The sequence below is a fragment of the Zosterops lateralis genome (assembly GCF_965231275.1).
Source record: "Zosterops lateralis genome assembly, chromosome: 8".
NCBI classification, from domain to species: Eukaryota; Metazoa; Chordata; class Aves; order Passeriformes; family Zosteropidae; genus Zosterops; species Zosterops lateralis.
Window position 1 is genome coordinate 18,577,973 of NC_139768.1, and position 27,878 is coordinate 18,605,850.

General features: G+C 39.1%; 1 protein-coding gene across 1 annotated transcript; it reads left to right on the forward strand.

The window, feature by feature from the left end:
• Positions 1 to 801: 801 nt before the first annotated feature.
• Positions 802 to 27,670, forward strand: SMC3 (structural maintenance of chromosomes 3). The gene is made up of 29 exons (XM_083866074.1): positions 802 to 926; positions 4,638 to 4,713; positions 6,292 to 6,330; positions 7,135 to 7,202; positions 7,568 to 7,639; positions 7,827 to 7,906; positions 8,482 to 8,560; positions 9,870 to 9,987; positions 10,539 to 10,714; positions 11,325 to 11,405; positions 11,669 to 11,833; positions 11,999 to 12,120; positions 12,483 to 12,696; positions 14,305 to 14,408; positions 14,624 to 14,723; positions 15,175 to 15,335; positions 16,523 to 16,664; positions 16,964 to 17,114; positions 18,012 to 18,164; positions 19,024 to 19,175; positions 19,394 to 19,552; positions 19,994 to 20,101; positions 20,510 to 20,618; positions 21,120 to 21,367; positions 21,489 to 21,701; positions 22,373 to 22,564; positions 22,727 to 22,904; positions 23,429 to 23,535; positions 23,846 to 27,670. Exons 1-29 carry the CDS (start codon positions 912 to 914, stop codon positions 23,915 to 23,917), a joined length of 3,654 nt encoding a protein of 1,217 aa, XP_083722200.1. The 5' UTR covers positions 802 to 911; the 3' UTR covers positions 23,918 to 27,670.
• Positions 27,671 to 27,878: the final 208 nt, after the last annotated feature.

A 27,878-nucleotide genomic window follows, 5' to 3' on the forward strand; every position in this document is an offset into this window, starting at 1 on the left:
CGCGGTGAAGGGCGGGCAGGGACTCCGGCAGAGCTGTTTTCTGAGAACGCTCCGCACCATCGCTGTGGGCCCGGCCCGGCCCGGGCACGGATTTGGCTCTGCCCGGACTGTTCCCTGTGGATACGGAGCTCGGCCCCAGCCCATCCCGGGCACGGATTTGGCTCTGCCCGGACTGTTCCCTGTGGATACGGAGCTCGGCCGCGGCCCTGCGCAGCTGGGAGAGGGTGGCTGAGGGAGCGGGTGCGCTGGGGCAAGAGGCGAGTCAGGGCAGGCCCTAGCGCTGCTGATGCCTATTTTTTTATTATCGTTTTTATTTTAAAAAAAATATTTTTAAATCGTGGAAGGGAAGCCGGGACTTCAGACGGGCGGGTGTTTGACCTCCCGCGCAAACGGCCCCTCAGGGCGCCCCCGACAGCGCCCCCTAGCGGCGCGCGCCGCCCCTCGCTCCGCTCGCCTCAACTTGCCTTTGGCGCCCAACCCGCCCCTCGGCGGAGAAACCACTTCTCCCGCCGCCCCGGGGGGATCCCCGCGCCCGGCAGGCACAGTGGCCTGCCTTCCCCGCCAGGCAGCGCCCTCCAAAAGACTACTGATGCACTTGAGAAGATCGGAAAAAGGAAATTCCCGCTGTTCCACGCGGTGTCGCTTCTTCGGCGGTACAGGAGCGTGTTCTCCGCTCCGCAGTTCTCCCTCCAAGTGGCGCTGAATGGTTCGCGCCGGGACGAAACGGGGAGGGTCCGCCGCCATTTTGTTTGCGTGAGGGGTGAGCGGGCCCTGCGCGGGGAGCGGGGGGCGGCTGAGGGGGCGGGCGGCGGCGGCGGAGACCCGCGGTCAAGCCGAGCACTGGGACCGGACAGGAACGGTGAGGGCAGGCTGAACGACAGCGTGGCGGGCCTACCCCATCCTCCGCAAACATGTACATCAAGCAGGTGAGCCGGCAGGATTCGCGCCGCCCTCGGTGTGCGGTGCGGCCTGGGCCTGGCCGAGGGGTTTGCCCAGCCCGCCCCGGGGCTGGGGGCTCTGCACCTTCACTTGTGCCCGGCCCGCAGCACGGAACCGCCGGGCTCGCGGCGGGCTCGGAGGCTTCGATCCTTTCTGTGCCGGGGGGCGGATCGAGGTCCAGGCTGAGGGAGGCGCCCCCGGCCCGGCCACGGGGCAAGTCCTGCCGCCGGCTGGGATGGCGGCGCTTTCCCTCCTCCTCTGTTCCCCTTTCATTCATTGCCGTGTGAAGTGGCGCTGGGGGCTCTCTTGCATGGACCCGAGGCTTGTTTGCGGGGCCCTTTGTGCGCCAGCCCCGGTCCCGGCCGCGGAAGGCTCGTACCCAAACAAAGGCTCTGCTCAGCTGTCAGGGGCATCTTTCAGCTGTTGGAGTTGTGGGGTCTCCGCTTTGCTCTGGGGTGCTGTCTCAGGCCCCGGGCATGAATCATTTCACCTGTTATGCTTAACCCTTGCCAAACCATCTGTGACTGGTGCTCAGTTAAAAAGATCCTGGTATACACCTTTTTCAAACAGTTTTTGAGGACATCATTATATTACCTCTGCAGTTTCCCTGCAGCCGTTTTAGCAGAAGATTTTTATTACTGCTTTCGTGTTGCTCCATGTGTGTGTTTTTATAAAACCTACCAAGATTCTCATTTCCTGCTGGACTCAAAATTTACCTGTTTCTGACACCCTGCGGGTGTCTTTCTTAAGAAGAATATTAGCTTTGAAAGTGCATGTTCCCCATAGATATCAGGTTTTCATCTGTTTGGCTGACTGGGCAGTGTTTCAAACGCCTTTTGATCGTGCTTTTGTAAATCATCATAGGTGGGCACGTTGCTTTAAAGGCTTTGGGTAAGAGTTCTTGATCTCCAGATTTGAGTTGCTCAAACGCAAACAGTAGTGGAGATGTGAAAAGCAAAGTCATTTATACCAGGGTGAGTCCAAATTAACTCAGAACAGGGGAAACGTTTCATTTTGGGGAAAACAAAAAGAAGGGAATTTGGGTGGTCAGCAATCAATACTGTTATAGGAGCTGTAGAAGGAAGTGTAACAACGTGTGGATGGATGTGAGAATAAAAAGAACGAGAATGAATTTGATTCCATCAGTATCCCCCGTTTTGTTGCTTTCCAGAAGTTATTTCTGGAGTTTGAACGTTAAAAATGTTTAAGTCTTAGTCTGAGAAGTCCTGAGGTTTCAGAACGTGTAGGATGGATGAAATGATAATCCGTCCAGAGAAGAGCTTTGGGGAGAAGTTGGTGGTGTTCAGTCTGCCTGTATCACACTCCTCTGCTGCCCCAGTGTGTGAGTGGAAAAAGTTTGTGCTTCTATAGCAATATTCAAGAAATAATAATTGGTTGGTTTTATAATTTTGTAGAGACTTTCAGGTTCTTACGAGAATCAAGCAAATGAATTATTCCAATTCAGATGTTCTTTATATATTATGTGAAAAAATGAAAAGTAGTAGAAACAAACTTTTTTTTCCCCCATTTTTTAGTTTCTCCCTTTCCCCTTGAAACCTAGTGAGTTTGGAAGCAGACTTTATCAAAAGATTTGGGTTTTTTAAAAATATTTTTTATTAAATATGTTAAATCGAAGTGAATGAACATAGTTGCTGTGGCCTGGGGCGAGTGGCAAGAAAGACCCGAGTAAGATACTCTGTTCCTGCTTTTCCTTTGGAAGCTGCTGGCCCTGAGCTTGCTGCAGAGTCTCCATCTGGCAAAGAGGCAGACTGGTGTTTTTAAGAGAGGGGGGGTGTTTGTGTTCACAGTGCTGGTGAGTCTTCAGTCCTCACATTGTCTTAAACTTGCTTTCTGTAGTTTGGTCCGTGAAATTCTGAAATCATTGACTGTTTCCAGTGCAGTTGGTCTGAACACAGTGCGGGGGGTTAAAGGAAACTGTCTGGCCTGAGGAGAGGGAGAACAGGCAGTTGCAGTTCAGAAGAGGTTTTAGGTAGGCACAATATTGAGGGAAGGTATTGGAACACTGTTCCTTTCCCAGAATAGCTTTTGCTTCACTCTGATGTTTGATGGTCAAGGATTAGTAATTTGCTGCCTCCCTGTATTCCAGTGTTTGATTTGCTGTCTGAGATGGCATTTTCGTTCAGTATTAGTGAGATGGTTTTAATCCATTAGTACAAACAGATGATAACAGGAGTTTTCCATAACAATACTTGAGTGGCCTGACACATAATGGGAGAAAGACTGAAGATCAGACTTGACATGAATAAATACAGGCATTTTCTTCTCCCAGTCTTTTGTCCAGTACTTTTTGTGGGCAGAATTTTTCCCCACTGTTTGTTTAATGCTCCCAGAATATGACAGAATATGGATGCAGTTCTGAGGGTAGTTGTGTCTTGAGGTGCTGTGGTGTTCATTTAAAAGAGGCTTTTGTACTAGTGAGGAAAGGCTTGCTTAAATGTTTGCAGTACTACTTCTAGACATTTTGCTGAGGTTTTGTATGTACTTCTTGAATAAAAAATATTTTGCTCCTTTTCTGGAATATGGGCTACTTTTGAAGGTGTGAGGGAAGGAATGACATGTTCAGAGAAATAGAAAACGGTGATGGGACCATAGACCTTGCAAACAAAAAATCTAAGTAATTTCATATCTTATGCTTCAGCAGTAATAATATTGATAAGTATCTTGCAAGCTGTTTTTGTTTTGTTAAGCAGTCATTTTTAGTGTATTGTAGCTGTCACAGTGAAACACTGCCAGTGTTTTAACTGTATCCTATTTCTGTTGGGAAAGAGCTGGGCAAAGAACACAGCTATTAAATGGTAACTGTAGTCTTGTTTCAAGTGTTCCTGCTGAAAGATCTGCCGCTGTCAAACCTTCAGGTGGCTGCTGCCTTTCTGTGTGCTGAGCAGAGCAAAGCTGCTGTGCTTTCAGCGCAGCTTTGATCTGTGAACAGGTTGCTTGGTGCTGCAAGTTGGATCGGTTTTGTTGCTGTGCAGAGCTGAAGTTTTGGGATATTGTAACTCTGTACCTTGTGTATTGCTAGGCCTGGCAAACCTCAAAATGCTGCTGAAATTAAATAGTTGAAGTTTAATGTGCTGCTTCCAGATGGCTGTTTGCTGCATAGCTCTTGAAGTTATTTGTGTACATTTTTATTTGTCTTGTTAGGCTGTGAATTGGAGCCAAGACAAGCTTGCTTTTTTATGTTTCCCTTTAGATTGCACAGTAAAATGAGACTATTGCACGTGAAATAGGCAGCTAGTACAGTTTTTGCAGCTTGCAATTGCACTGCTTGGAGAACTTGCTAATAAAATTCTCATGCTGTAAGTAGATTGCATTATAAAAATTAAATATAAGTACTCGTTATACTGAGTTTTCTTTCCTGTATGTGATACTTGAGGCAAATACACATTTTTGTCTAGTTTGTTCCAAAAAAAAAAATCTCTTGGAACTCTCTTGCTTGCCATGCTTTGTCCTGCACAAGTACCAGCATCTCCTGCTAGGGGAGAAATCTCCCTAAATTGGTGCTTAGGTGGGGGGCAAGTTTGATATAAGTTTCTAATCTTGAGCTGGAAGGTTGAGTGTGTGCAGGAAGGGCCAGCAAATTAAATTATAATTGATATAAATATTCTGTCAAACCTTACAGAAAAAAAACTGTTCAAGGACAGAGAAGATTTTTTAAAATAACTTCCTTTTCTCACCAGGTAATCATTCAGGGCTTTCGAAGCTACAGGGACCAAACCATTGTGGACCCATTCAGCTCCAAACACAATGTCATTGGTAAGTTCTGATACTTGCCTTTTATCACTAGTTAAAATTGCACTTCTATTTCAGAGGGTATTCATGTTAGTCTCTCCTTTATAGTTTTTAGTATTGTGATTACATTTGATGATTGTATTTTCTGTTTTGGACCCTTCTGTACAGCTGTCTGTAACGTATCACAGGGTGTGTTTCACTTACCGCACACAACTATTAACGCTCAGTTTTGCTGGGACAAGAGCCGGTCTTCAGAAACTGAGGTTTCTTCTTCCTAGATTTTCCTTCCTAGGTGCACATCTGTGTATCAGCCAGACCTCCTTTAAAGGTTGTCCTTGCAGGAACAGCAGCAGAGAATTGGTATGGGATTCTTATTTTTTTGGTCTGTGCACATCGTCATTTTTATAAATAAGCACACCAGCAATTATAAACTCCTGCAGAGAAAGAAGATTGTCTTTCTTCCAGTTTTAAAGGAATGAATTTCTGGACTGTAGACTGTCAAAAAGTATAAGTTTTAAAGTGCAGTTCCATGAATAATTCCTATTTTAATAGCGTATTGTTGTCCACCATTCTCACCCTGCTTCTATTTCTGCCCATGGATGCCTGGCTCTGCCTTCTTGTTTGCATTGATTTTACTGATTGTGCAGCAACTTTTTGAGACTGCTGACCCAACAGCTAACAGTCAATTTTGGACATAAAATCTTAGTGACCAGGATTTAACTCTGGCACTAGGAAAAAAAACATGCATATGACATGAATAGATGTCTTGCTTAGTAATGTTATTTGCACAGGAGCTAAAACTTTATCCGGGTATTAATGTTTTTAAAATACACACACAAAAAAAAAAATCTCTTTTCACTGAGATTTTTTTTGCTTTTTTCTTAAAGACTTCATAGTAATCCCAGGTAGTTTTTGGAATGAGATTAATCTGGATGCTGTGTAGGCAAGGCAGGGATGAAAAGCCTGGGATGTTCATTGCTGCTGGAAGACAAGTGGGTTTGAAACTGACAAAGTAGGTGCTGATCTTAGAGATCACTAGGCCTTGCTGAAACACTGTGGTATAAACATTGAGACTATATTTGTGTAGTGCTGTGTTCTTACACCTTTATTTTTCTATATAAAAGTAGTAATTACTCCAGTCTTTTACAAAAAGTACTGCTGGATTAACAAGCGGAATGTTAAGAAGTTAATGTGCTACATGAAGTTCATACAGTCAACCTGAATGTTTAGACAAGTGGTTTCCTCTGGATAAATGTTCTGGGGCCAGGAGAATTTGACTTAGGTTTACTGTCCTTACCCATCAGATTGTCAATATAAGAACCAAAAAGATGGCAATAAAGAGGATTGATTTAACTGTTATTGTGGAATAGTGTTGGAGTTTGTAAGTCAAGGTAATGTGTTTGAGTGGGCAAGGGGCTGCTGTCCTGTACTCAGTGACGGAGTGATCCATCTGCCGAGTTCACCTCATTCCCTGGAGGTTTCATTTGGCTCTGTTATATTTGGGTTCTGCTCTTGAGTACTTTTGTGTAGTGTTTAAGGTACATTGCACTGTTAACCTGTGTCAACTGTGACTTATGTCATACTTTGTGTTTTAATTTTCAGTGGGAAGAAATGGATCTGGCAAAAGCAACTTTTTTTATGGTAAGCATGGATGTCTTACTAGCCAAGAGATGCTGAAGATACCAGGTTTATTTGCTTGTTTTTGCTAGAACTTGGTTTAACAAATCCTCCTCAGTGAGGAGTGGCAGATTGGAAATTACTTGACTGTGATGAAAGGCAGATCTCAATGTTTCATGTTTAGTCCAGGTTTTTCCTTTGAATTCAGCTTCTCTTACTAAGGGCCTTCTAAGACTTTCAGCTGGCAAAATTATTTATAAGAGGAAACCGATTCTAAAAGTTGCCCTCCATGAAAGCTGATTATGATATTTGCAGTTGTTTTAGACATCCTCAGTGGCTAAATTCTACTAAACAGCAGTTTGGCACAGCTTAGACATCCTTTTAATGTAAGGTTATGAGGGAGATTTTGTGGGGTGGGAACATTTATGGAGGAGCAAAGATGGTAATTAAAGGTGTTAGTAGGCTTTGTGACAGTTGTGTTTATAAATTGTCTAACACTAAGTATTTTAGCAATATTTTTAGCCTAGCCTTTGTGCTGTGTATATGTAGAAGGAAGTTCATGAATCCCTAATTGTTCAGCATTGTTAATGATTATGCAGTGAACCAGTAATGTGGCAGCAATGACTTCTTCAGATAAATCCTGTACAGCAAGTCGAGTGAGAAAGATCCAGCAGATTAAGGTTTTTAATGAAGATATATTGTAAGATTTTAGCAACAGCATAATTGTATTATACAACAGTAAGCTAGTGTGCTTTGAGTTAATGAAACTGTTGCATGTCTCCCTGAAGGAAAGAATAAATTTTCTGTTTCTTTACTATTTTATTACAGCAATTCAGTTTGTCCTCAGTGATGAGTTTAGTCATCTTCGCCCAGAGCAGAGACTGGCTTTATTGCATGTAAGTGGAGGGTATAGAAACGAAACTAAAGAATAAGATAATGCATTTGAATGGTACAGCAGAAATGTTAAATTGCTGGGCTGTGGATATTTTAAGCCAATTACTTTGAAAATAACTTTTTTTTGTTTCCATTGGCAAAAGGGGATTTATTACACAGTAGTACATTATGTTGATAATGCACACTAGTAAATGTGTAGCCAAGATTATCAGAAATAAAAATATGTGTGCTGGACCTTATATAGATATTCTTGCATCAAGTCCTTAAAAGAAAGGGGAAGTGGGGTCATCAGGGAAAGGAGAAGAAGAATGAGTTCAAAATCTTTTCTAAGGTGGCAGCTGTCTAACCAAAACATCTCCTCTCTTAGGAAGGTACAGGTCCTCGTGTTATTTCGGCATTTGTGGAGATTATATTTGACAATTCCGACAACAGGTTACCGGTAAGTTCAGTGAGCTGCTTTGGACATAGATTATCCAGTCAGACTCATGTGATCTCAGTCTTATGGAAAGCTTCAGCATGGTACCTTGCTTATGAGTAATTTCTGGTAAAAAGTGCCATAAACTTTTTGGATTAGTTACAACTGCTTGGAGAAGGTATGGGTACTTACTGGGTTTTGTTTTCTTAAGATTGATAAAGAGGAAGTCTCACTTCGCAGAGTCATTGGAGCCAAGAAGGACCAATATTTCTTAGACAAGAAAATGGTGACGTAGGTACTTCTTTTCCTTATCTGAATGAGAAAAATAGTATTTCTGTAAAATTTTATGGGCAAACCTAACACACACATGTAGCATGAAATAATTTATTTCTCTTGTGTAATACTGAGTGCCAGTAGTTAGACAGCTGGAACATCAGTCCTTGTGCAGTAGACAGCAGACTTTGAATTTGCAGTTTAATCCATCCATTGTTGTGGTGTTTAACTGCTTGCATAGTCTTTCTTTCAGGGTTTTTTTGAAATAGAAGAGTTATCACACTCTCAGTAGTTTTATATCTTTCCTTATGATGTTTGCCTGTATTTCCCTCCTCTGTGCTTTGAGGTGCATATTTCTTAATCTTTTTCCAATTCTATAGTATTTTAGATATTTTCCATTTTTATTCTCTCATTTCATTTTAGAATTAGTCATTTTCAAATTAAGAAGCTTGTTCAAACAGAGCATGCATTGCCCTCGGTGATTATATATGTGGTGTATAGTTGTGATATTTACTGCATTTTTACAGCTCTCACTTTTACTTTTAAGTTTTTAATGGATTCATAATAACTTCAGGAAAACATAATAATTTCAGGAAAAATGATGTCATGAATCTTCTTGAAAGTGCTGGATTTTCTCGCAGTAATCCCTACTATATTGTCAAACAAGGAAAGGTAAGAGTCTTTTTCACAAAGTAGAAGGAATCACTTTGAAGGGTATCATGTTTCCTGGATGCCAAACTTAGTTCAGAAGTAAAGCAAAACCTAAATCAGTCTCAGTTTGAAATAGTTCTTGTATGTAGATGCTTCTTTGGCTGGCAGATATTATTGTTTTAGTAGTATGTGTTGATTTTTTGAAAAAAAAAATCATCTCTGTAAATGTTGATACTTAGTGTAAAGGTTTTTTACCATGGTGATCTTTAGAATGAAGGGTTTTTTTCATATACTGAAATACAAAGCAAACTTGATTCCTGTGACTATTTCAGTGTAAATTCAAAGATTTCTGGGCCTATAGATGAGACAGCAAGATAATGGTAGAGAATTTTAAGAGGTTGAAAATACTGTCAATGGAGAATGAAAGGAAAATGCAGAAGTACCAAAAGTGAACACCAGGAAAAGGGCTTCAAGCAGTTTTCTAGAACTTTCAAGGGACATCCACATCTGCAGACAAAGCACAGATTAATTGTAATGGCTCATTACAAGGAGACTGGGAAGTGTCACCTCCAAAGGTTGCTGGAAGGCGTACTTGGAAAGGAATGCAGGAAGAGAAGACTTAAGGAGCACTTGATATCAGGAATACTAACCCATAGTACTGTCTGCCAGATGTTTATCAGGATAAGTTTTCCTATACAGTTGAATGTGTGTATTTGAAAGAAACAGCTTGAGCTGTAAAGTCACTCATGGGGATTGGTGCATGCTACTTAACAGCCAAAATACACATACTGGTTTTAATATAAGATAAATTAGAAACAGTTACCTTCTTTGAAAAGCATGCAGCCACTGAAATTCTATTGAAAGGAAGTGAGTTTTATGTTGGGTGTAATTGTATGACTTATTTGATGTCATATTAATGAGTGTTTCATGATGTGAATTATTCTAAGATTTATAACTCCTGCATTTTAGTGGTTTTATGGAGGCATTTAAACTGTTTGATTTAGCACCAGGACATAAAGCAAAAGCTTGAGTTTCTCTAAACATAATTTTGAGTGGTTCATGATTTCTTCAGTGTACATAGTACTTGTATCCTGAGTTTCAGCAACAAATGGTAACATTCGAAAAGCAACAAATTTCATTGCAAGCAGAATACTTGCTGTCCTGAAGTAATTGTCTCAAAAGGAAAGCAGTGTGGTGTGTGCCGTATATCTGACTCTTCCTGCCAAAACCTCAGACAAGCAGGCAGAGCAAAAGAGTGCAGTCTTTTCTCTGTTGTGGTTAGCCATACATCCAGAGCAGGTTATTGAAATCATAGATCTTGAATTTTCAGATCAACCAGATGGCCACAGCTCCTGACTCTCAAAGACTGAAGTTACTGAGAGAAGTAGCTGGTACCAGAGTGTATGATGAACGTAAAGAGGAGAGTATTTCACTAATGAAAGAAACAGGTAAGCTTTAAGAAATTATTGCTTTATGCCACAGTAGTTCAATTAACTCTAAAACTTCAGGCTTTTTCAGTAAAGCTGGATAGATGTTATTTGTGGTATATTAAACAATGCAGAGCTTGTCATATTTCTTCCTTGAATTTCCAACATCTCAAAAGGTTTAATAAGTTACTTTCTGTGTGCTTTTAGTAATAAAACCTTTTAGCTAAGCTAATACAGATAAATTTACTGTTCAAAACATAAGTGATGTCAGCTGGCAGTGATCCAAAAATCAGGATACCTACTGCTGTGCAAACACTAAAGTTCATGTTGTACAGTCTGTATTAATTGTGTGAGCCAAGAGAGTATGCTCTTGTGTTGCCTTACATAACAAGTATCAACAGTTCTGCTGTTGGGATGGTTTTTTGGAGAGCTTTCAGGACATGGGGTGTTTTTACATTTCATGTATGTTGACAAATTCTGAATCACTGGAGTAGATTCAGTGGCTGTGAAGATGGGAGATTATATTAAATTCAGTGTTTAACTGAATTTCAATCTTGTCATGTTTTCTAAAGAGGGCAAGCGAGAGAAGATCAATGAGTTGTTGAAATACATTGAAGAGCGACTGCATACTCTAGAAGAGGAGAAAGAAGAGCTGGCACAGTACCAGAAATGGGATAAAATGAGGAGAGCATTAGAATACACCATTTATAATCAGGAACTTAATGAAACCCGAGCTAAGCTTGATGAGGTAAAATATCTTGGCTAATACAAAATGTAATGAGCTGTTGGTTTGTTTTTGCTACCATCTCCATGTGATGCCTAATAGAATCCTGACAGTGTTAAGGAAACTTTCCTGTCCAGCCCTCCAGGAGCCACCCTGGCAGTCAGAACTGCACCACCCGAGCTAGGACTGAAAGAAACTCCTTCCCAGCACAGGTGCCTCACTTGACTCCCTGCACCACACTCAGAGTCAGACCAGGTTTCCCATAGGAGAGTCTCAGATGTCTCCATCCTTAAAATAATTTAATCTTGGTGCAATGACTAAATAACAAAGGAACAGCTCAAGCTGGTGCCTTCAAGGAGGGACCCCAGCAAAGAAAACTGCGTTTTTATCCCATCACAGTAGAAGTCCTGCTGTGTCTCTAAGTGGCAGGTTCCCATGCCCACATTCATTCTCTTGCGTATGACTTCCACCACCCAGAGCTTAATCTGCAGCAATCTACAGCTGCACACCAAACTTCTTGCACTCTATGTACTCCTCAGCAGCACTGTTCTTCACTAAATAAATTATTTTCTTTCTGGAACCACTACTAAAGCCGAATCTGGCCACTTAAGCTATTGGTGATATTTCCATACAGCTTTCTGCTAAACGAGAGACAAGTGGAGAAAAATCGAGGCAGCTGAGAGATGCACAGCAAGATGCTAGAGATAAAATGGAGGTAAAAATCCTTTTGAAAGGGCTCTCCAGATGTGTGTTTTGCTTTGTGGTTTTGGGGATTTTTTGGAGGAGGTGGGGAGAGAAAGGATGAGGGCTTGTGCTATCTGTATTAAATTCTACTGCATGCTTTCATCCTGTTTGGAAACTTTGGGTTTTTCACACATCTAGTGTGTCGTGATGTACAGAATAACGATCTTGTGAGTTTTGATAAGTAGTGAAATGTTCATTCAGTGTTTAAGATACTGCATACTTAAATTTGCACAGGAAATAGAACGGCAAGTTCGAGAACTGAAGACAAAGATTTCTGCAATGAAAGAAGAGAAGGAGCAACTTAGTGCTGAAAGACAGGAGCAGATTAAACAGAGGACTAAATTAGAGTTGAAGGCTAAAGATCTACAGGACGAATTAGCTGGCAACAGTGAGCAAAGGGTACGTAACGCCAGTGAAGTCTTAAAATGTCATTGGCACAAGGAAGTGTGCCCAAGTTCATGTACACTGGAGTTTTGGTTCTAGACTGGAGCCTGTCACTGTTTTGTAAGGTTTGTTAGATTAGTTTAAATACTAACTTTAAATACTGCTTTGCTTGACTTTCAGAAAAGACTGCTAAAAGAGAGACAAAAACTTCTTGAGAAAATCGAGGAGAAGCAGAAAGAATTGGCAGAAACAGAGCCAAAATTTAACAGCGTAAAAGAAAAAGAAGAGAGAGGAATTGCTAGGTCTGTGGCATTCTATGCCAGTTTTATCAATGCTATTCATCTGCACTTAACAAGTACTTGTACTTGTTTGCTTGACATTGGGGGAGCTACATGCACTTGGAGATGGTCTGTAAAAAGCCTGCTTTACTGTTGGGGTGGGAATGGTATTTGGCAAAATGATTTTCTAAACTTGACCACGTGTGGATGATTTTATTGTTATTGTTTATATCGTGATTCTTTTCTTTTTGTTACTGATTTGGTGCTCAAGTTTTAGAGCCTGGTTTGACACTTCCTAAAAATTCTAATAGTAATTCTTAATGTTTGCTCTTAATCAATTCAAGATTTCTTTAAAAATACAACATGTCTTTCCCTTCTCAAAACAGACTTGCACAGGCTACACAAGAAAGAACAGATCTTTATGCAAAGCAAGGTCGAGGGAGCCAGTTTACTTCCAAAGAGGAAAGAGATAAGTGGATAAAGAAAGAGCTGAAGTCTTTAGATCAAGCCATCAATGACAAGAAGCGGCAGATTGCAGCTATACACAAGGATTTAGAGGATACAGAGGCAAACAAGGAGAAAAACTTGGAACAGTACAGTGTGAGTTTTCAGCTTATTCTCAGTCTTTTTGAGAGAAGGGTTAAATGCTCAATCTTGGACAGTCATACTTCATTGCCTGTAAGGAAGATGTAACTTTCTGGTTGGATGTGGTCTTTGAAAAATGCTTATTGAAAACATATGCAGATAAACTTCAAAACTCGTTTAGCATTGCACTATCTTCACTCTGTGTGTTGGCTTTGCCTTCTGGTACTTCCCCTCAATGTGTTTGGCCTGAGTTATCAGGAAGAGACTTCTATCTGCCTTGCTGCTGTCTATGTTGAACATAGCCATGTCACGGAAAACAATTTGCTATGTTCTTACAGAAGTCTGTGTTGGTTGTTTTCACTTCTCTCATTTTTCCAAGCAACAAGGTCTTTTTGATTATGAAGCAGGCACTGCACCCTTGTACCATGGTTGCAGCTGGTTAGAAGTTACATCCCTAGGCATATTAGAAGATTGATCTGTTACTTGCATAACTTAGATTTTAATTTCCATTCAGAAACAGCTCTTACAGTGCAAATACAGCAAAAGAATCCAAAGATAGCATTCCTGCTAGGAGCTCCAGCTGTGAAAACCCTGCTTTTATATTGAGAGAACATACAGAGCCAGTGCTGATGGTCTTCTTGATCTTTGTGTAATATACCTACTGAAATTGAGGGTCGGTCTGACACCATGCAGGAGTGTAGCTGTACCAAGATGATGGTGTTCTGCTAAAATACTGCTTGATTTGGATCCACATTAGCAGAGTTGTGATTCTCTGAGTTGGTGAATGAAGAAAATAACATTTACCACTGGCTGAGTGCAATTGTACTGTACTGCTCAATGGTTATTCTGTAGAATTGAAGGGTTAAATTTGTTGTGGATTTTTATTCCTTTCTATAAACGCATCTTGGTTTCCTTTTTTTCCTAAAGGAAGGTTGATTTATGCTTAGGTGAAGCGTTGTATAGCTTTTTGTTTTTGTTTAAAGAGAAGGCATCTTGGGTGAATGTGGTTGAGAGCTTGCAAGGTTAGTTTGGAATGAGTTGGCTGTGTTTTTAGAACACAGTTACCCGTCCTTGTACACATATAAATATACAAACACTATCGAGTGCTAGCCCTGAACTGCTTTGCAAATGGCAGGTGTTAAGTGAGCAAAGGGGGGATGTCTGTGCATTGGCTTGAACAGCACACTGTTGACAGCAGCTGTCTTGAAAAGTCTAGTACTGCTGGAGAGCAGGCTAAGGCTTTTGACTAATAGCAGGTTGACATGGTACACAAGATTAGTTGTACTTATCACAAATGTCATTTCAGAGCATGATTACACAGAAGTTATATGTATGTTAGTTACTGTTTTGATTCCAGTTCTTACTGTCACTTACAGGGATCCATTTCACTTTAATGCTCAGAGGCACAGTTGAACTCAGTGCCTGCCTTGCCATCTGTGTGGCACCTACACCTTGTTACTGCTTCTTTACAAAGCTGTCTTTATTCCTAGTGCTTTTGCAGTTTGATGTAAGCTGGTTAAAATGTTCGTAGGAATTTTGAATTTTTAGTAGTTCAGTATCAAATAATTTTTTTTTTTAAATATACAGAGATGTAGTTTCATACTATTCTTTTCTTTGCGTTAGAAACTGGACCAGGATCTTAATGAAGTGAAGGCTCGCGTTGAAGAATTGGACAGAAAATACTATGAAGTGAAAAATAAAAAGGATGAACTACAGAGTGAAAGAAAGTTAGTAATTAATTGAAATATGTCTCAATCTCACTTAATGTGAAGGACCCCAACTGTGTAGTTGTTAACATGGCATGTAGGTATGTTTTTTAAATATGGCCATGTATGAACTTCTGCACTTTGCCTTCCCATTAGATTAGCAGTCTTTAAGAAAATAATAATAAACATTCAGATTTCATTCACACTTACAAAATTTTATTGGTTTTGTTCTGTAGTTATCTGTGGAGAGAAGAGAATGCAGAACAACAAGCTCTTGCCGCAAAGAGGGAAGATCTAGAAAAGAAGCAGCAACTTCTCCGAGCAGCAACAGGAAAGGTAAGACAACCTCACTCTTGATAATTCCTTGTGGAGTCTCATTCTTCAAGGACAGGTCAGTTTTATCTGAAAAATATGCTAGATATTTTTTAAATTACGGTCTTTCTGCCGTAATTAAGATGGACAAGTCATATTCTGGGTTGAATTTTTCAAATATTTATAGCTCTAGACCTACTTGAAAATGAGTTTTGTAAGCTCAAGGTAGATGATGTGAGGAGACTAGGCAGAAATGGAATATTTTTAAAATTTCCTCTGGTATCTTTTTGATTAAAAAACCCCTCAAAACTGAAAAGCGATGAACTGTTATTTAGGTATTTTCTGTTAGAGCTGTAGGTTAGTTAACAGGAATTTGGCAAAAAAGGAGGCTACACCTAGCACAAAGTTAAAGCTAGAATGAATATTATGCCCACACATTTTAACTGCAGTACAGTAATTAGCTGTATTTTAACAGGCCATTTTGAATGGTATAGACAGCATCAACAAAGTTTTGGAGCACTTCCGTCGGAAAGGCATAAACCAGCATGTTCTGAATGGCTATCATGGAATCGTGATGAATAACTTTGAATGTGAACCAGCATTCTACACCTGCGTTGAAGTCACTGCAGGGAACAGGTAATTATGTGCTCTTTAGTGCAGTGTCACAATTTAGCTGTTGTTGCAAGCTGCTACTAGAATTTTATTCTTTTGAACTTGATGTCTTGCTTTTCTTTTTGTTGAAGTGCTTTCTGTAGAGCATGATCAAACTGCTAGTCCTTTGTGAAGGAACTAAGAAGAATTCTGCCTATTTAAATATTAATCCTAGCTGCTCCTGACTTTGTCTAACAAAACCTGAAACAAAACCAGAGAGAAAAAAGAACCAAACAAAAACCATAAAAAACCCCCCAAAACCCAACAAAAATAACAACAACAACAACAAAAACCCAAAAAAAAAAAAAACCAAAAAAGGCCCCAGACCCTCACTCCTGGCACTTACCAGGGGCATTGGTGGTGAAGCTGAATTATATTGAATAAAATGGACAGCATCTTCCAGTGTGGAGAATTCTAGAGTAAGCAAGGCTGATGTTTCAATAATAGTAAGAATTACTTCACTTGTACTAGAAAATCTCCCTGTTCCAACTCATGAGTAGTCATAAAAGTTCTTGTTCTAATGAAGCACAGATAGTGGCATAAGAGCAGGAAAGAGGACAGAGGTGACATGATCTTGCAAAGTGTCGCGTAGAAATGTTGATGCTGCTATAATTGGAAATGCAGTCTCTTCTGAAACTTGTCAGTGTGAACAAGGGAGTCTCTTCCAAGCACTTCACAGTGCTCTCTGAATCCTGTTGTGCCACATAGTTTGGAAAAAGCTGTAGCAAGCAAGCTGTAGTTCAGCTTGCAAAGGAAAAATTGCTTGTTTCAGTCCCTCTGGCGCCAGTCCTCATAGTGCAGAGGCAGATGGGTGGATGTGGTCACTGTGTGTGGTGTGTAGAGGCAGCAGAGACAAACTCTGGAGATCCATGCAAAGAGGGGAGGCTGAATGTTGTGTAATGGAAATGCAGGACAGAGGTGAGGACACGGTGGCACTGTTCTTGTATTGAGCTGCTCCTGGCTGGATGGTGGAATGTGAAGTTGTTGGCTAATCCTATTTTAACCAAAGTGAAAAGAGTATCCACTTGCTTTTTCGAAGGCATAGAACTGGAAATGCAATGCAGCTTTATAGTGATGTGTTAATGATATCTGCATGAATATTGTCTATGTACAAATATGTTTGTCCTTTTAGCATAGTAAAATTTTGCCTACTTGTTTGGCTTGTTAAACAGGTTGTTTTATCACATTGTGGATTCTGATGAGGTCAGTACAAAGATCCTAATGGAATTTAACAAAATGAATCTTCCTGGAGAAGTTACTTTCCTCCCTCTGAACAAGCTGGATGTTAGAGATACTGCTTATCCTGAGACTAATGTGAGTTACAATTACTTTTGAACCTTCCTCTCCTTTACAATTATAAAGCCTCTTGTTTTGAACTGTGTGCATTGCTCGTAGCCCACCACTTGCTTTTCTGTCTGCAGTTAAATGCTATTTCTAATGTATATTTCTGAACATTAAAAACTATGTTATAGAAAAAATTCATTACTACAAGATATCTGCTCTTTATTAACTGTGCTTTACGTGTAAAAAGGCAATACTAGTAAGTAGAGTTCTATTCTAACCTGATACTCAAGAATTACTTTAATTGCTGAATTGTAATTCTGTCACTTCAGGATGCTATTCCTATGATCAGTAAACTGAGATACAATCCAAGATTTGATAAAGCTTTCAAACATGTTTTTGGGAAGACTTTAATTTGTCGTAGCATGGAAGTGTCTACCCAGCTGGCCAGAGCTTTCACAATGGATTGTATCACTCTGGAAGGTAAATACTACAACTTTGTAAGTTAATTATTGTAGCAAAAAAGATTCCTGGGAACATGGGGCTCATTAAACATGGCCTATTTAGTGTTGTTGAAATAAGATTATTAAAACTAATAGTGTCCTTGACTGAGATGTATGTACAAGGTTGCACTTGGTTAAACACAGTGCTTAAAAATACAGGATTTCTTGACAAGGTGTGGAATTTTCTTATGATCTAAATGTTAGTAGCAATTTATCTCCATCCTGAGAATTACAAAGCAGATTAGGTTTGCATTCATCCAGTTTTTTTATCCAATTTAACAGGCATTTGTTTTCCTGGAGCATTTATGGTGTTTTCCCAAGCTCAAACCAGTGTTTAGGGTGTGAATCAATGGCCTTAATTCCTTATAAAGGCAATGTGAATTCTTCTTTGCAACGGATATGTTTACATCTTAGATTCTCTGAATAATTTATAATTGCCTCTCTAAATGAATCTATAATAAAAAAATAATCCTGTTAATTGCCTGTTTTAAAGAGGGCAGATTCCCTGCAGGCTTATTGTTGTCTTTTTGTGTCTTAAAGTCTATCTGAAAAAAATTCTAAGGTTGGCTGAGGAGGAAATTACTGATTTTTTCAGTTCAAGCTGCATGGTTTTAGAATTAAAAACAAACAAAAATAAGTCAGTACTTAAAGGAGATCCTAGCAGTCTGTGATGATCTTGAGAAAGGAAATAGCACTTAAATTGAATACAGAAATAAACATTTCCCTAATTACTATAAACATACCTGATTGCTGATTTCAGTGCTTTTGTAGCTTAGTTGAAATGTTCAGGTTAACCTAAGTTGTGCTGTATAAACTGTGCTGGACTTTATGCAAGCACATAGTGTGCAGTTTGTATCTCATTCTGTTCTGCTCTTAGGTGATCAAGTCAGCCATCGAGGAGCTTTGACCGGAGGTTATTATGACACCAGGAAGTCTCGGCTTGAATTGCAGAAAGACGTTAGAAAAGCAGAAGAAGAACTTGGTGAACTCGAAGCCAAGCTCAATGAAAACTTACGTAGGAACATTGAAAATATCCTTTTGTTGTTAATGGGGAAGGTTGTGTGATGACAAAGCCTTTGCTTTGTGGTTACAGTAGTAGATGGAAAACAGGAGACTGACCTGTTACATATTATCTGTGGCATTTGTTTTGACTGTTCTCTGTGCAGCCTAATTCTCTGTGTTACTGTATTTGATGTTGATCTTTAAAGCTAAGAGGTGAGGCTAAACCCTAGATTGTAAGGCTTTCTATTCCTTTTAGAATCTGTTGTAGTAACTGCCATAACCAGATATTCTTGTTATCTGTGTTAATCTTCGCTGCTTCTTCTGACTCAGGCTGTATTTTTAGTACTTGTGTTATATAGTCCACTTATGCTGTGGAGGGTAGGTGGGAGAGTGTTGTGTTGTAATAAGCTCTGAGTTGCTTGACAGTTTGGTCTTTCCAGTCTCTTTGCGCAGTGTCATTTTGAGATCCAGTACTTACAACGATATTTACGATTCAGGGGTACATTTTTCTTATACATCACTCAGGTCATTCTGTCCTTCAAACCCAACTCCTTTGCTTTTGGCTTGCATGAGGCACATGTTCTGTATTTTGTAAGATCTGAGCTTTCCTTGCATGCTCAAATGTAACCCTGTGTTCTTTTGAATGTCATGTTGTAAAAAAGCAAGGGAAGCTTCATTTAGCTTAGTTCCTGTTATTGATAAATTGATAAGCTGCTCAAGTTTTTTTGTTCATGATTCTCGATTTTCCCTCTACAAGTGATTATTACAGTTTGGTGGAGTTTTGGTTTGTTTTGATGAAAGATGACTGTGTCAGATAGAAAAAATTGAAGATACTAGTAGGAGTAAAATGGTTTTTAAAACAAGGAATTTTCCTTAGCCCAGAGTATGGATTAATAATGAGATTGACCAGCTAATGAACCAAATGCAGCAAATTGAAACCCAGCAGAGAAAGTTCAAAGCCTCTCGAGACAGTATTTTGTCAGAGATGAAGATGCTGAAGGAGAAACGGCAGCAGTCTGAAAAGACATTTATGCCTAAGGTTGGTATGGGGATATTGAAAGCTGTTACTTGGTTTATTATAATTGTTTCCTTAATGTTACTGATAAATTTGCATTCCTTTCTGGTTAACATTATAATATGAAATATGAAGAGATAACTAGAGATATGTCACAAAAATATATTGATATGAACAGACGAAATTCATATAAATGTACAAATTGCTTTGAGGAGTGATTCTGTCTAATATCTGTCCCACAGCAACGTAGCTTGCAGAGCCTGGAGGCAAGTTTACATGCTATGGAGTCAACTAGAGAATCATTAAAAGCAGAACTGGGGACAGATTTGTTGTCTCAGCTCAGTCTTGAAGATCAGAAACGTGTGGATGCTCTTAATGATGAAATTCGACAACTACAGCAAGTAAGGAAATGAAAATATCTTGCCATTAAATGTGTTACCTTTCTTAGCAATAAACTTTTGGCCTTTTGTATAAAAAGTAACTTATGAATATAGTGTCACTAAATTAGTGCTTTTGTTCAATACATGTGTTGCTGGAAAAATAACACTTCTTAAATATACTATCTAAAGCATTTCTGGGTTTAAGAATTGGGTTCAGATACAAATAAACGTTAATAAACTCACTGATCTGTACAGTTGACTTTTACAGTAGACACCTTTTAATTTGTTTTTCTCTGTCAGTTAAAACTAGAGGAACAGTCCAAAGAATTGTGATATTTGAATACACAGAATTGTGTAAAGAGGGTTTTTTATGTTGTCATTGTATTAATTTTTTTTTTTATAACAAGAAAAACATAGTTCTAGTCAGGTAAAGCAGCTAATATACTTCTCTACTTTCTTCAGGAAAACAGACAGCTTTTGAATGAGAGGATTAAATTAGAAGGCATTATCACAAGAGTTGAAACATATCTCAATGAGAATCTGAGAAAACGCTTAGACCAAGTGGAACAAGTAAGGATTTGCTTTTAAATGTACTTTTGCAATCTGGGTTTGGTTTATTTCCAGGGCTAGCATCTATTAAATCATAAATACTCATTTGTTACACTGCATTATCTGTGGTTGGGTTTGCATTCTTTTGCATAAACTGAGTTAAGTGTTCATTTGAATTTCAGCACAGTAAGTTTTTGACAAAACCTACTGTAAATACACAGCCTGTGTATCAACAGGACTATCATAATGACAGATTTGTTTGAAAATCTGACTATTCTTTAGACCTTCATGAAAATATTGAATAGTATATGTATATAATAGTTATATGTAATTATATGAAGTTGTATGTGGATTAGCAGAAGATAGCTTGTTTGTCCGGCTTATGTGTCCATTCATGCTGAAGCTTGGTGGCATTTATTTATCCCATAGGAACTGAATGAACTTCGAGAAACAGAAGGTGGCACAGTTCTTACTGCCACAACATCAGAACTTGAGGCTATCAACAAACGAGTGAAGGATACACTGGCACGGTCAGATGGTTGGTAACATCATGTTTTGAAAAGAAAACTCTCTAGGGTTTTGAAAGTTCACACATTCCGTATTTGATTTAGAAATAAACCATAATGTGATCAACTTGAGTTGGTGGTAATGGGCTTCTGGCATGAGGGCATAGTACTTGTGAGGCAACTGTCCTACAAGCAAGATCTTGTATAATTGTTCTTGAATTTAGTCTAACCTGTTAAAAGCTCAGCTGCTGTCAAATGGGCTGTCACATCTGTAGGGCTTGAAACTTACTTTGCTTCTCTTTCTAGACTTGAACAGTATGACTATAATATGTTTGGGGTTTTTTTAAGCTGTGTACTCAGGGGGAGGCAGAGGGATTTTCAGCCTTTTGCCTGAAATTTAACCTTCTGTTCCTTAATAGATCTTCTTTAGTCCATCTTTTTGTTTCATAAATACTTGATGGGATAATTGTTGATTGTATGCAGGCATGTAAAACTTACAGCTTTGGGTTTTGTACTCTTGCTCAACATTGCAGATCTGGATAATTCTATTGACAAAACAGAAGCAGGAATTAAAGAACTTCAGAAGAGCATGGAACGCTGGAAGAACATGGAAAAGGAGCATATGGATGCCATTAACCATGATACAAAAGAGCTTGAAAAAATGACAAACAGGCAAGGCATGCTTCTCAAGAAGAAAGAGGAATGCATGAAGAAAATACGAGAGTTGGGTTCACTTCCACAGGAGGCTTTTGAGAAGTATCAAACTTTAAGTTTAAAGCAGGTAAATAGCGTGCTTGGTTTCATGTTTTATGACCTGAAACATTAGTGTCAAATGCAACTTGAGTGTCAAATGCAGCTGGAATTGCAAGTCACTTTGATGTGTTAATGTTTTCCGTTCACAGTTATTCCGCAAGCTGGAACAGTGCAATACTGAACTGAAGAAATACAGTCATGTTAATAAGAAAGCTTTAGATCAGTTTGTGAATTTCTCAGAGCAGAAGGAAAAATTGATAAAAAGGCAAGAGGAACTGGACAGGGGCTACAAATCCATCATGGAGCTGATGAATGTCCTTGAGCTCAGGAAATATGAGGCTATTCAGCTGACTTTCAAACAGGTAACAAAATGGAAACAATTGTGAAGACACTGGTGCTGAAATCAGTCAAATTGTCCCATGGTGTAGCAGCAATATGAGAAGAGGACACTTACATAAATCTATAGTAATAGAAGGTAGTGTCATGTAACTTTAGGCTTGTAGTTTTTTTAAATACTGAAAAATAAATAAGGCTACCATTTTCAATATGTGCCCATCTCCAATACAACTCCAGCTTTGTTTTAAGCTTCTTAAATACTTCCTGTCAAATGAGTTCCTGTGTACTGTGTACATCCCTTTCTAAGAACTGTGGCAAAAAAATGGCACCAAATCCCTTGTCCAGATTTAGTGAAAGTAATTCTAATGTTAACAAAGAATCTTAACTACAAAATGTGTGAATTGTTCTCTCTATAAGTTTTTTGGTTAACTGAAGGTTACTAGATTAATCTTATTTTTTGCTACAGTTGTATGTTTTAATTGTACCATTTTCTTGAACAAAAATTTGAAAATTCTCATACTACAAAAACAATTGTTTTGGCTCGTACAAGCCTTGTACAGCATGAATTTCTCACTTCTGCTTAAGAATGTGGATCTCTTCTTTGAAGCAGATGATTTCTGTGTTCATGCAAAAACACTTGCCTGCATTTGATTTCGCTCTAAAAATTAGTAGGTTCATTGACTGTTTTCTTTTTCAGGTGTCAAAAAATTTCAGTGAAGTATTCCAAAAGTTAGTACCTGGTGGCAAGGCCACACTGGTGATGAAGAAAGGAGATGTGGAGGGCAGTCAGTCCCAGGATGAAGGTGAAGGCAGCACCGAGAGCGAAAGGGGATCTGGATCTCAGAGCAGTGTTCCATCTGTAGATCAGTTCACTGGAGTTGGCATAAGGGTAAAGAAAAATACTTGGTTTTTAGTCCTTTGAGTCTTTGTTTACGTTGTCTTGTAACTATATATTTAAAAGGCAGCTTTTAGTTGATGCTGTTTGTTTAATAGTAAGTGATGCTGTGGTTTAGTGTTTTGAAATCATCTTGCTGTTGCATTGTTTTCTTAGGTATCATTCACAGGGAAGCAGGGTGAAATGAGAGAAATGCAGCAACTTTCAGGTGGGCAGAAATCTTTAGTGGCCCTGGCCCTAATATTTGCCATTCAGAAATGTGATCCAGCTCCATTTTACTTGTTTGATGAAATCGACCAAGCCTTGGATGCTCAGCATAGAAAAGCTGTGTCAGGTACTTGTCTGCCTTTTATAATCTTTATTGTGGTTGAAGGTGATAGTTTGTCTTCTCACCCTTGATGTTTAAGAATAACTCTTTCAATCATAAAAGCACATTTTTGAGAAGCCCAGTGTTTGTTTGGGGAAGTTTCCATGAACTTGGTTTTATATAGAAGCTCTGTTACTGCATTTAAAGGGTCTCCTTACTGCACTTCAGTCTGTTGAAAAACAGTCCTGTTTTGAAGTCTAGTTTGATTTTAAACATTAACGGAAAAGTGCTTACGGTGTTTTTTGTCATAGAAGTTTAATGCCATACTAGGTTTGCTGAGTGGCTGGACTTGTCAGAGTTCATCCTGGAATTAATGAGAATACTTGTATGTATTATGTGGGAAATAAAACTGATGTAGATACTTTCTTGGTTTGTGGGGTCTTTGCTTCATTAATCAAAACCTTATTTTGAAGAAAGCAAAGAGTTTGCTATTCTTGTCTAACTTTACTGAAAATATTACATTAATAAAGAATTTTTGTGTTCTTTTTCAGATATGATTATGGAGCTAGCTGAACATGCTCAGTTTATTACAACAACTTTTAGGCCAGAACTGCTTGAGTCAGCTGACAAGTTCTATGGTGTAAAATTCAGAAACAAGGTAAGCAGTATGATCAGCTTCTCAGTAAACGCTGTAATAAGGATAGATTGTGCATTTGAGGTATAGCAAGAGTTCAGAGTGAATCAGACTCACTTCAGCTGATGAATTTCTAGTTATGACACAGTCTTCTATAAAAGGCTCTCTCGTTCTTGAAAGAGAATTTAAATACCTGCAGATGTCCTGTGTCACATTCTTTCAAGGGAATTATAGATTGATCATAGACCTGTTGCTGCGTCCTGGAGCCTTGAGAAATCTCTGTCTTATTCTCCAGGAAGTACTGTAATAACTGAATGCTTCTTTGTTCCACCAGGTCAGTCATATTGATGTGATCACAGCAGAAATGGCCAAAGACTTTGTAGAAGATGACACCACGCATGGTTAAAAGGAACTTGTAATTACTGCTTATTTGGAAGATGTGTATAGTGCTATGTTTATGCCAGGGACCTGTACATTTAAAATATGAAGTATTAGACCTTGTTTAAAATAGTTTTTGAACACACATTTTAACCAAGACCCCAGAAGGCTTAGTTTCAAATGAGCTTGAGTATCCATTTTGTCTCTATTGCTGTATTTTATAAGATAATTGTTAATGCTACCTTTATACAATACCTGTAGTTTGGAAATTTTATTCTCTTCCTTCAAATCTTTTGTAAAGTGTTGGTTGCTGTTTTAAAGCTTTTCACAAAGTGCTAGCTATTTCTTCTTAAGTATAGTTTTATCATTTATATTGCCTCACATGTTTTGTTTTTTTTTTAATGGCTTCAATTAAAATGGTTGTTTTATGGCTGTAACTTGTATATATTAAATTTTTGGGTTATACTGTCTTTCTGAAGAGGAATCCACTGAGATGGAGTAAACACTTTGGTCATATTGGAGTGGCATATTTCAGAATATAAGACAAAGCAATTCTCCAAACCACTCTTCTTTTTTCCCTCTTCTGCACATTGCCAGTGCCAGAAGAAAACTGCCCCAAATCTCTGCTTGTCCAAATCCATAGTGTTCTGGTAGGTGAACCTAAAAATGGCAAGTATCAGAGAATCCTGAAAAGTCTGAAAAGACCCTAGAACTGTGTCAAAACAAACCACAGCCCCTTCTTTTTCCTGGACATTGTTCTGTGTAACAACTCCATTAGATCTTTTTAACATGAAAGACCAGCATAACTTGAGCCAAGTGACAGTCCCCAGTCAAAAAGTGAAATCTTTTCCTGCTGTCTAGGGTTTTGACAAAGGGATGTTGAATAGTTTAATGTGTTCTCCTGGAACACTTGAGGATTTACCACAAACCATGAATTTAGTAGGTAGCAAAGCAGTTGTAAAAATAGAATCCATTGGTGTTAAAATGGTACATTTATAAAAACGTAATAACCTTAAAGAATACTTTATGTGACTTTCAGTAGTACAGTGAGAAACAGTGAATTTGTATGTTGTATTTATTCTGTGTAGGGCACATTCAACGAAGCGGAAGAATAAAGCTCTCTGATAGGTTTTGATCTGCACACACCCTTGCTCCCCACTGAGAACTTCAGGAAGTGCAGGGAAAGAGAGCATGTGAACTGATGGCTGGGCTCAGGAGTGCTTATCCTTGCATCACAAGGCAGGGTGAGAGAAGAGTACCGAAGCTGATATGGAGCAACTTCCCCAGGTAGTAATAGATGTGGGAAATTACTACCTGCAGTAAGTCTTCAGCTAGGAGGAGGAGGAGGATGTTGTGACCTAAAGCTTTCTGTAGTTCCAGAGACTCACTAGCTGCAGAGACGACTTCTCTCAGTGAAGAGTGAAGTACAAAATGTGAAACAGAGTGTCCCAAATGCCCCCAAAAATGCCCCCAAAATTTCTAGCATGGAAATTTTGAGAACTACATTTGAGAACCCAGAAGAATTTGAGGTTTGTTCTCTTCATACAGAGCTCTGAATCTGCACTTAGGATGGCTGCTGCAGACCAGAGTGTTCCGGAATTACTCAGGTGAAGCCAGTGAGTTCAGAGAAGGACCAAAAGAATGCAGCCACAGGTTAACACCTCAGGTTACTGACTTGGTGCTGTTTGGTCCAGTGTGTGTAAGGACACACTAGAGTGTCTGTAATCCATGACCACCAGATAGATAACTTGCTGGGGTAGTAGCAAGCTCTGCTCTCACCTAACTCATTAGGCTTGCTAGTGCTAGGATATCAGCATGACAGTTGTTAGTTTGAATTTTGGAAGAGAGAAGTAGTTCACAGGCCATGAAGCTAATTACTGTGCTTATTAAGAACTGTCACACTAAATCCATCTAAGACTGATCATGAATTTTATCACATAATCTCATTAAAGTGGAAGTAGATTACAGCAAGGGGTTTTGTTTTGGTGATGTGTTTTTTTCTGCAATGCTCAGCATAGTGAAGCCTAATACAGCTGAATAACTTGAACAACTTCAGCTGTGTTAGGAAATTTCTCTGTTGAGTGTAGCATTAAGTTGGGTTGACAAGCACAGTAGGAAAATGAGTAACCAGCAATCTGATGGAAACAACACTATTTCGGTAACAGGGCAGAGGAAGAGTAGGCAGGCTTTTAGCTATCATTCAGTTTCTCATCTGCTAAACAAAAAGGTTTAGAACTATTTGCACAAAATTTGGGAGATTTCTCAACATTTTCAGAATGCCTCTTCAAGGTAAGTTTGGAGGGGGGTGGTGTTTTTTGATTGCTGCTAAACTTCATTCTGTCCTTGAAAAGGCACTTTTTGAGAAGCTACTTTTGAAGTTGACACTTTGTTTCCCTGTGAGCATATATGCCTTCCTACCTGCTCCTTCAGAATGCTGTGCTGCCTCTCTGTTGTGTAGCAGGTGTGAAAAAACCTAATTGCACCAGTTGTTTCATCTGGTGTAGGGCATGTGTTGCAGGAATGTTGGTACACATGGGACTGGAATGGGAAAGGCTGAAATAACAGCACCTCCTCCAGATGTCAAAGTACAGCCTCTAAAGTGCAGTGAATGCCCTGCAGTGAGCTTGGGTTGCTAAGTTAGAAGGTATAGTTAGAATTAAAGAGGGCCTCAAACAGGGATGAAGTCAGGCAGATTATGTAGCAAAATCCATACCAGTCCACTGTACTGAATAATTACATGGAGAGAACTGCATGAACGTCGGAAAAGTACACCTCATTTGTTGCTGAATTTTTTTAAGGAAGGTCCTTATACGAAGGCGAAAGTATTGTGAAAAAAATACCAGTACTTAAAACCTAAAGGAGGATTTTTTTTTTTCCCCCAGTCTGTTGTTAAGGTCAGGAGCAGCAGAGTTTTCCTTGCTGTTTGCTTCAGATTGCTACAGAATGCAATGTTTGGAGTAATGTTTCCAAGGTGGATGACCTTCTGTTCTCTGTGTTGGTTCATATCTGCTCCATACAAGATCAGAATTTACAAGTTGCCTTTTCAGTCTGTCAGTGCTTGAAATTCTTCCTGGAGATTTAAAAATAAGCTTTGTCAAGAGTGTGTGTTTCTTCATACTTGTGTTTCTTCAGTGTCCCATTTTTTCCACCTGTAATTTTTAAGGCAGAATTCAGTGAAACTACACACTTGCTTTGAAATGTAGGACATCCCAGAAATTGTAGATATCCAGAGTGCCACAGTTTCACCAATATAGGTGTTCAGTTGTTCTTAATTATCAATATATGAAACTTAACACCTCAGTTACTGATCACTTCTAATATCTTAGGATAGTTTTCATCTCTAGCAAACATTCTTCAAGTACTTTGTAAGATTAACGCCTTTGAGGTTCATATTTTTAAGCTTATCTAAATGTTACAGTATGTAGTTTGTAACTTTGAGCAGGAGATGGAGCCAAACTGGACTAAATGCAAAATAGAACTTTGCTTTATTGTTGAAGGTTAAATCAAAGCTTTTCTGTGAGGTTTTTTGGAGTTCCAGAGACTCTTACAGTTGTTGTGAAGATCCTGAACAAATGGAGAAATACTAGTTACAGATGGTTCTACATGGATGTGAATATAAGTGAATGGAAATAATTCACAGTTTTTGCTTAAAAAATTTATAAAAGCCTTTAAGATTTTAAAAATTTGCTAAAATGTTCTTATTGGGTAGAACTTTGCCAATCTAGAAAAATGTATAAATTTATTTATGTAAAAAATAAACACTGTTCAAGTAAAGTAAAAATTGGAAAAAAAATATCACAAAGGTACATGATTCTGGTTCCTCTATGAAAAATTACTGATAATTCTTTCTAATGAATGAGATCCTTGTTCTCTTCGTGCAGATGAACTTGTGGGTGTGGGAGGTGATGATTCCCAAGGCAGTGATGGGCAGAGGGGCTGGGCTGCTCTTGTTAAAGTTCTTCATCAGTTTGGAGGTACAAAGTGAGTTA

Coding starts and splice junctions, on each gene's coding strand:
- SMC3 (XM_083866074.1), top strand. Junction 7,203..7,567: donor AGAGACTGGCTTTATTGCAT/GTAAGTGGAGGG, acceptor CTCCTCTCTTAG/GAAGGTACAGGTCCTCGTGT. Junction 21,368..21,488: donor AAACTTTAAGTTTAAAGCAG/GTAAATAGCGTG, acceptor TTCCGTTCACAG/TTATTCCGCAAGCTGGAACA.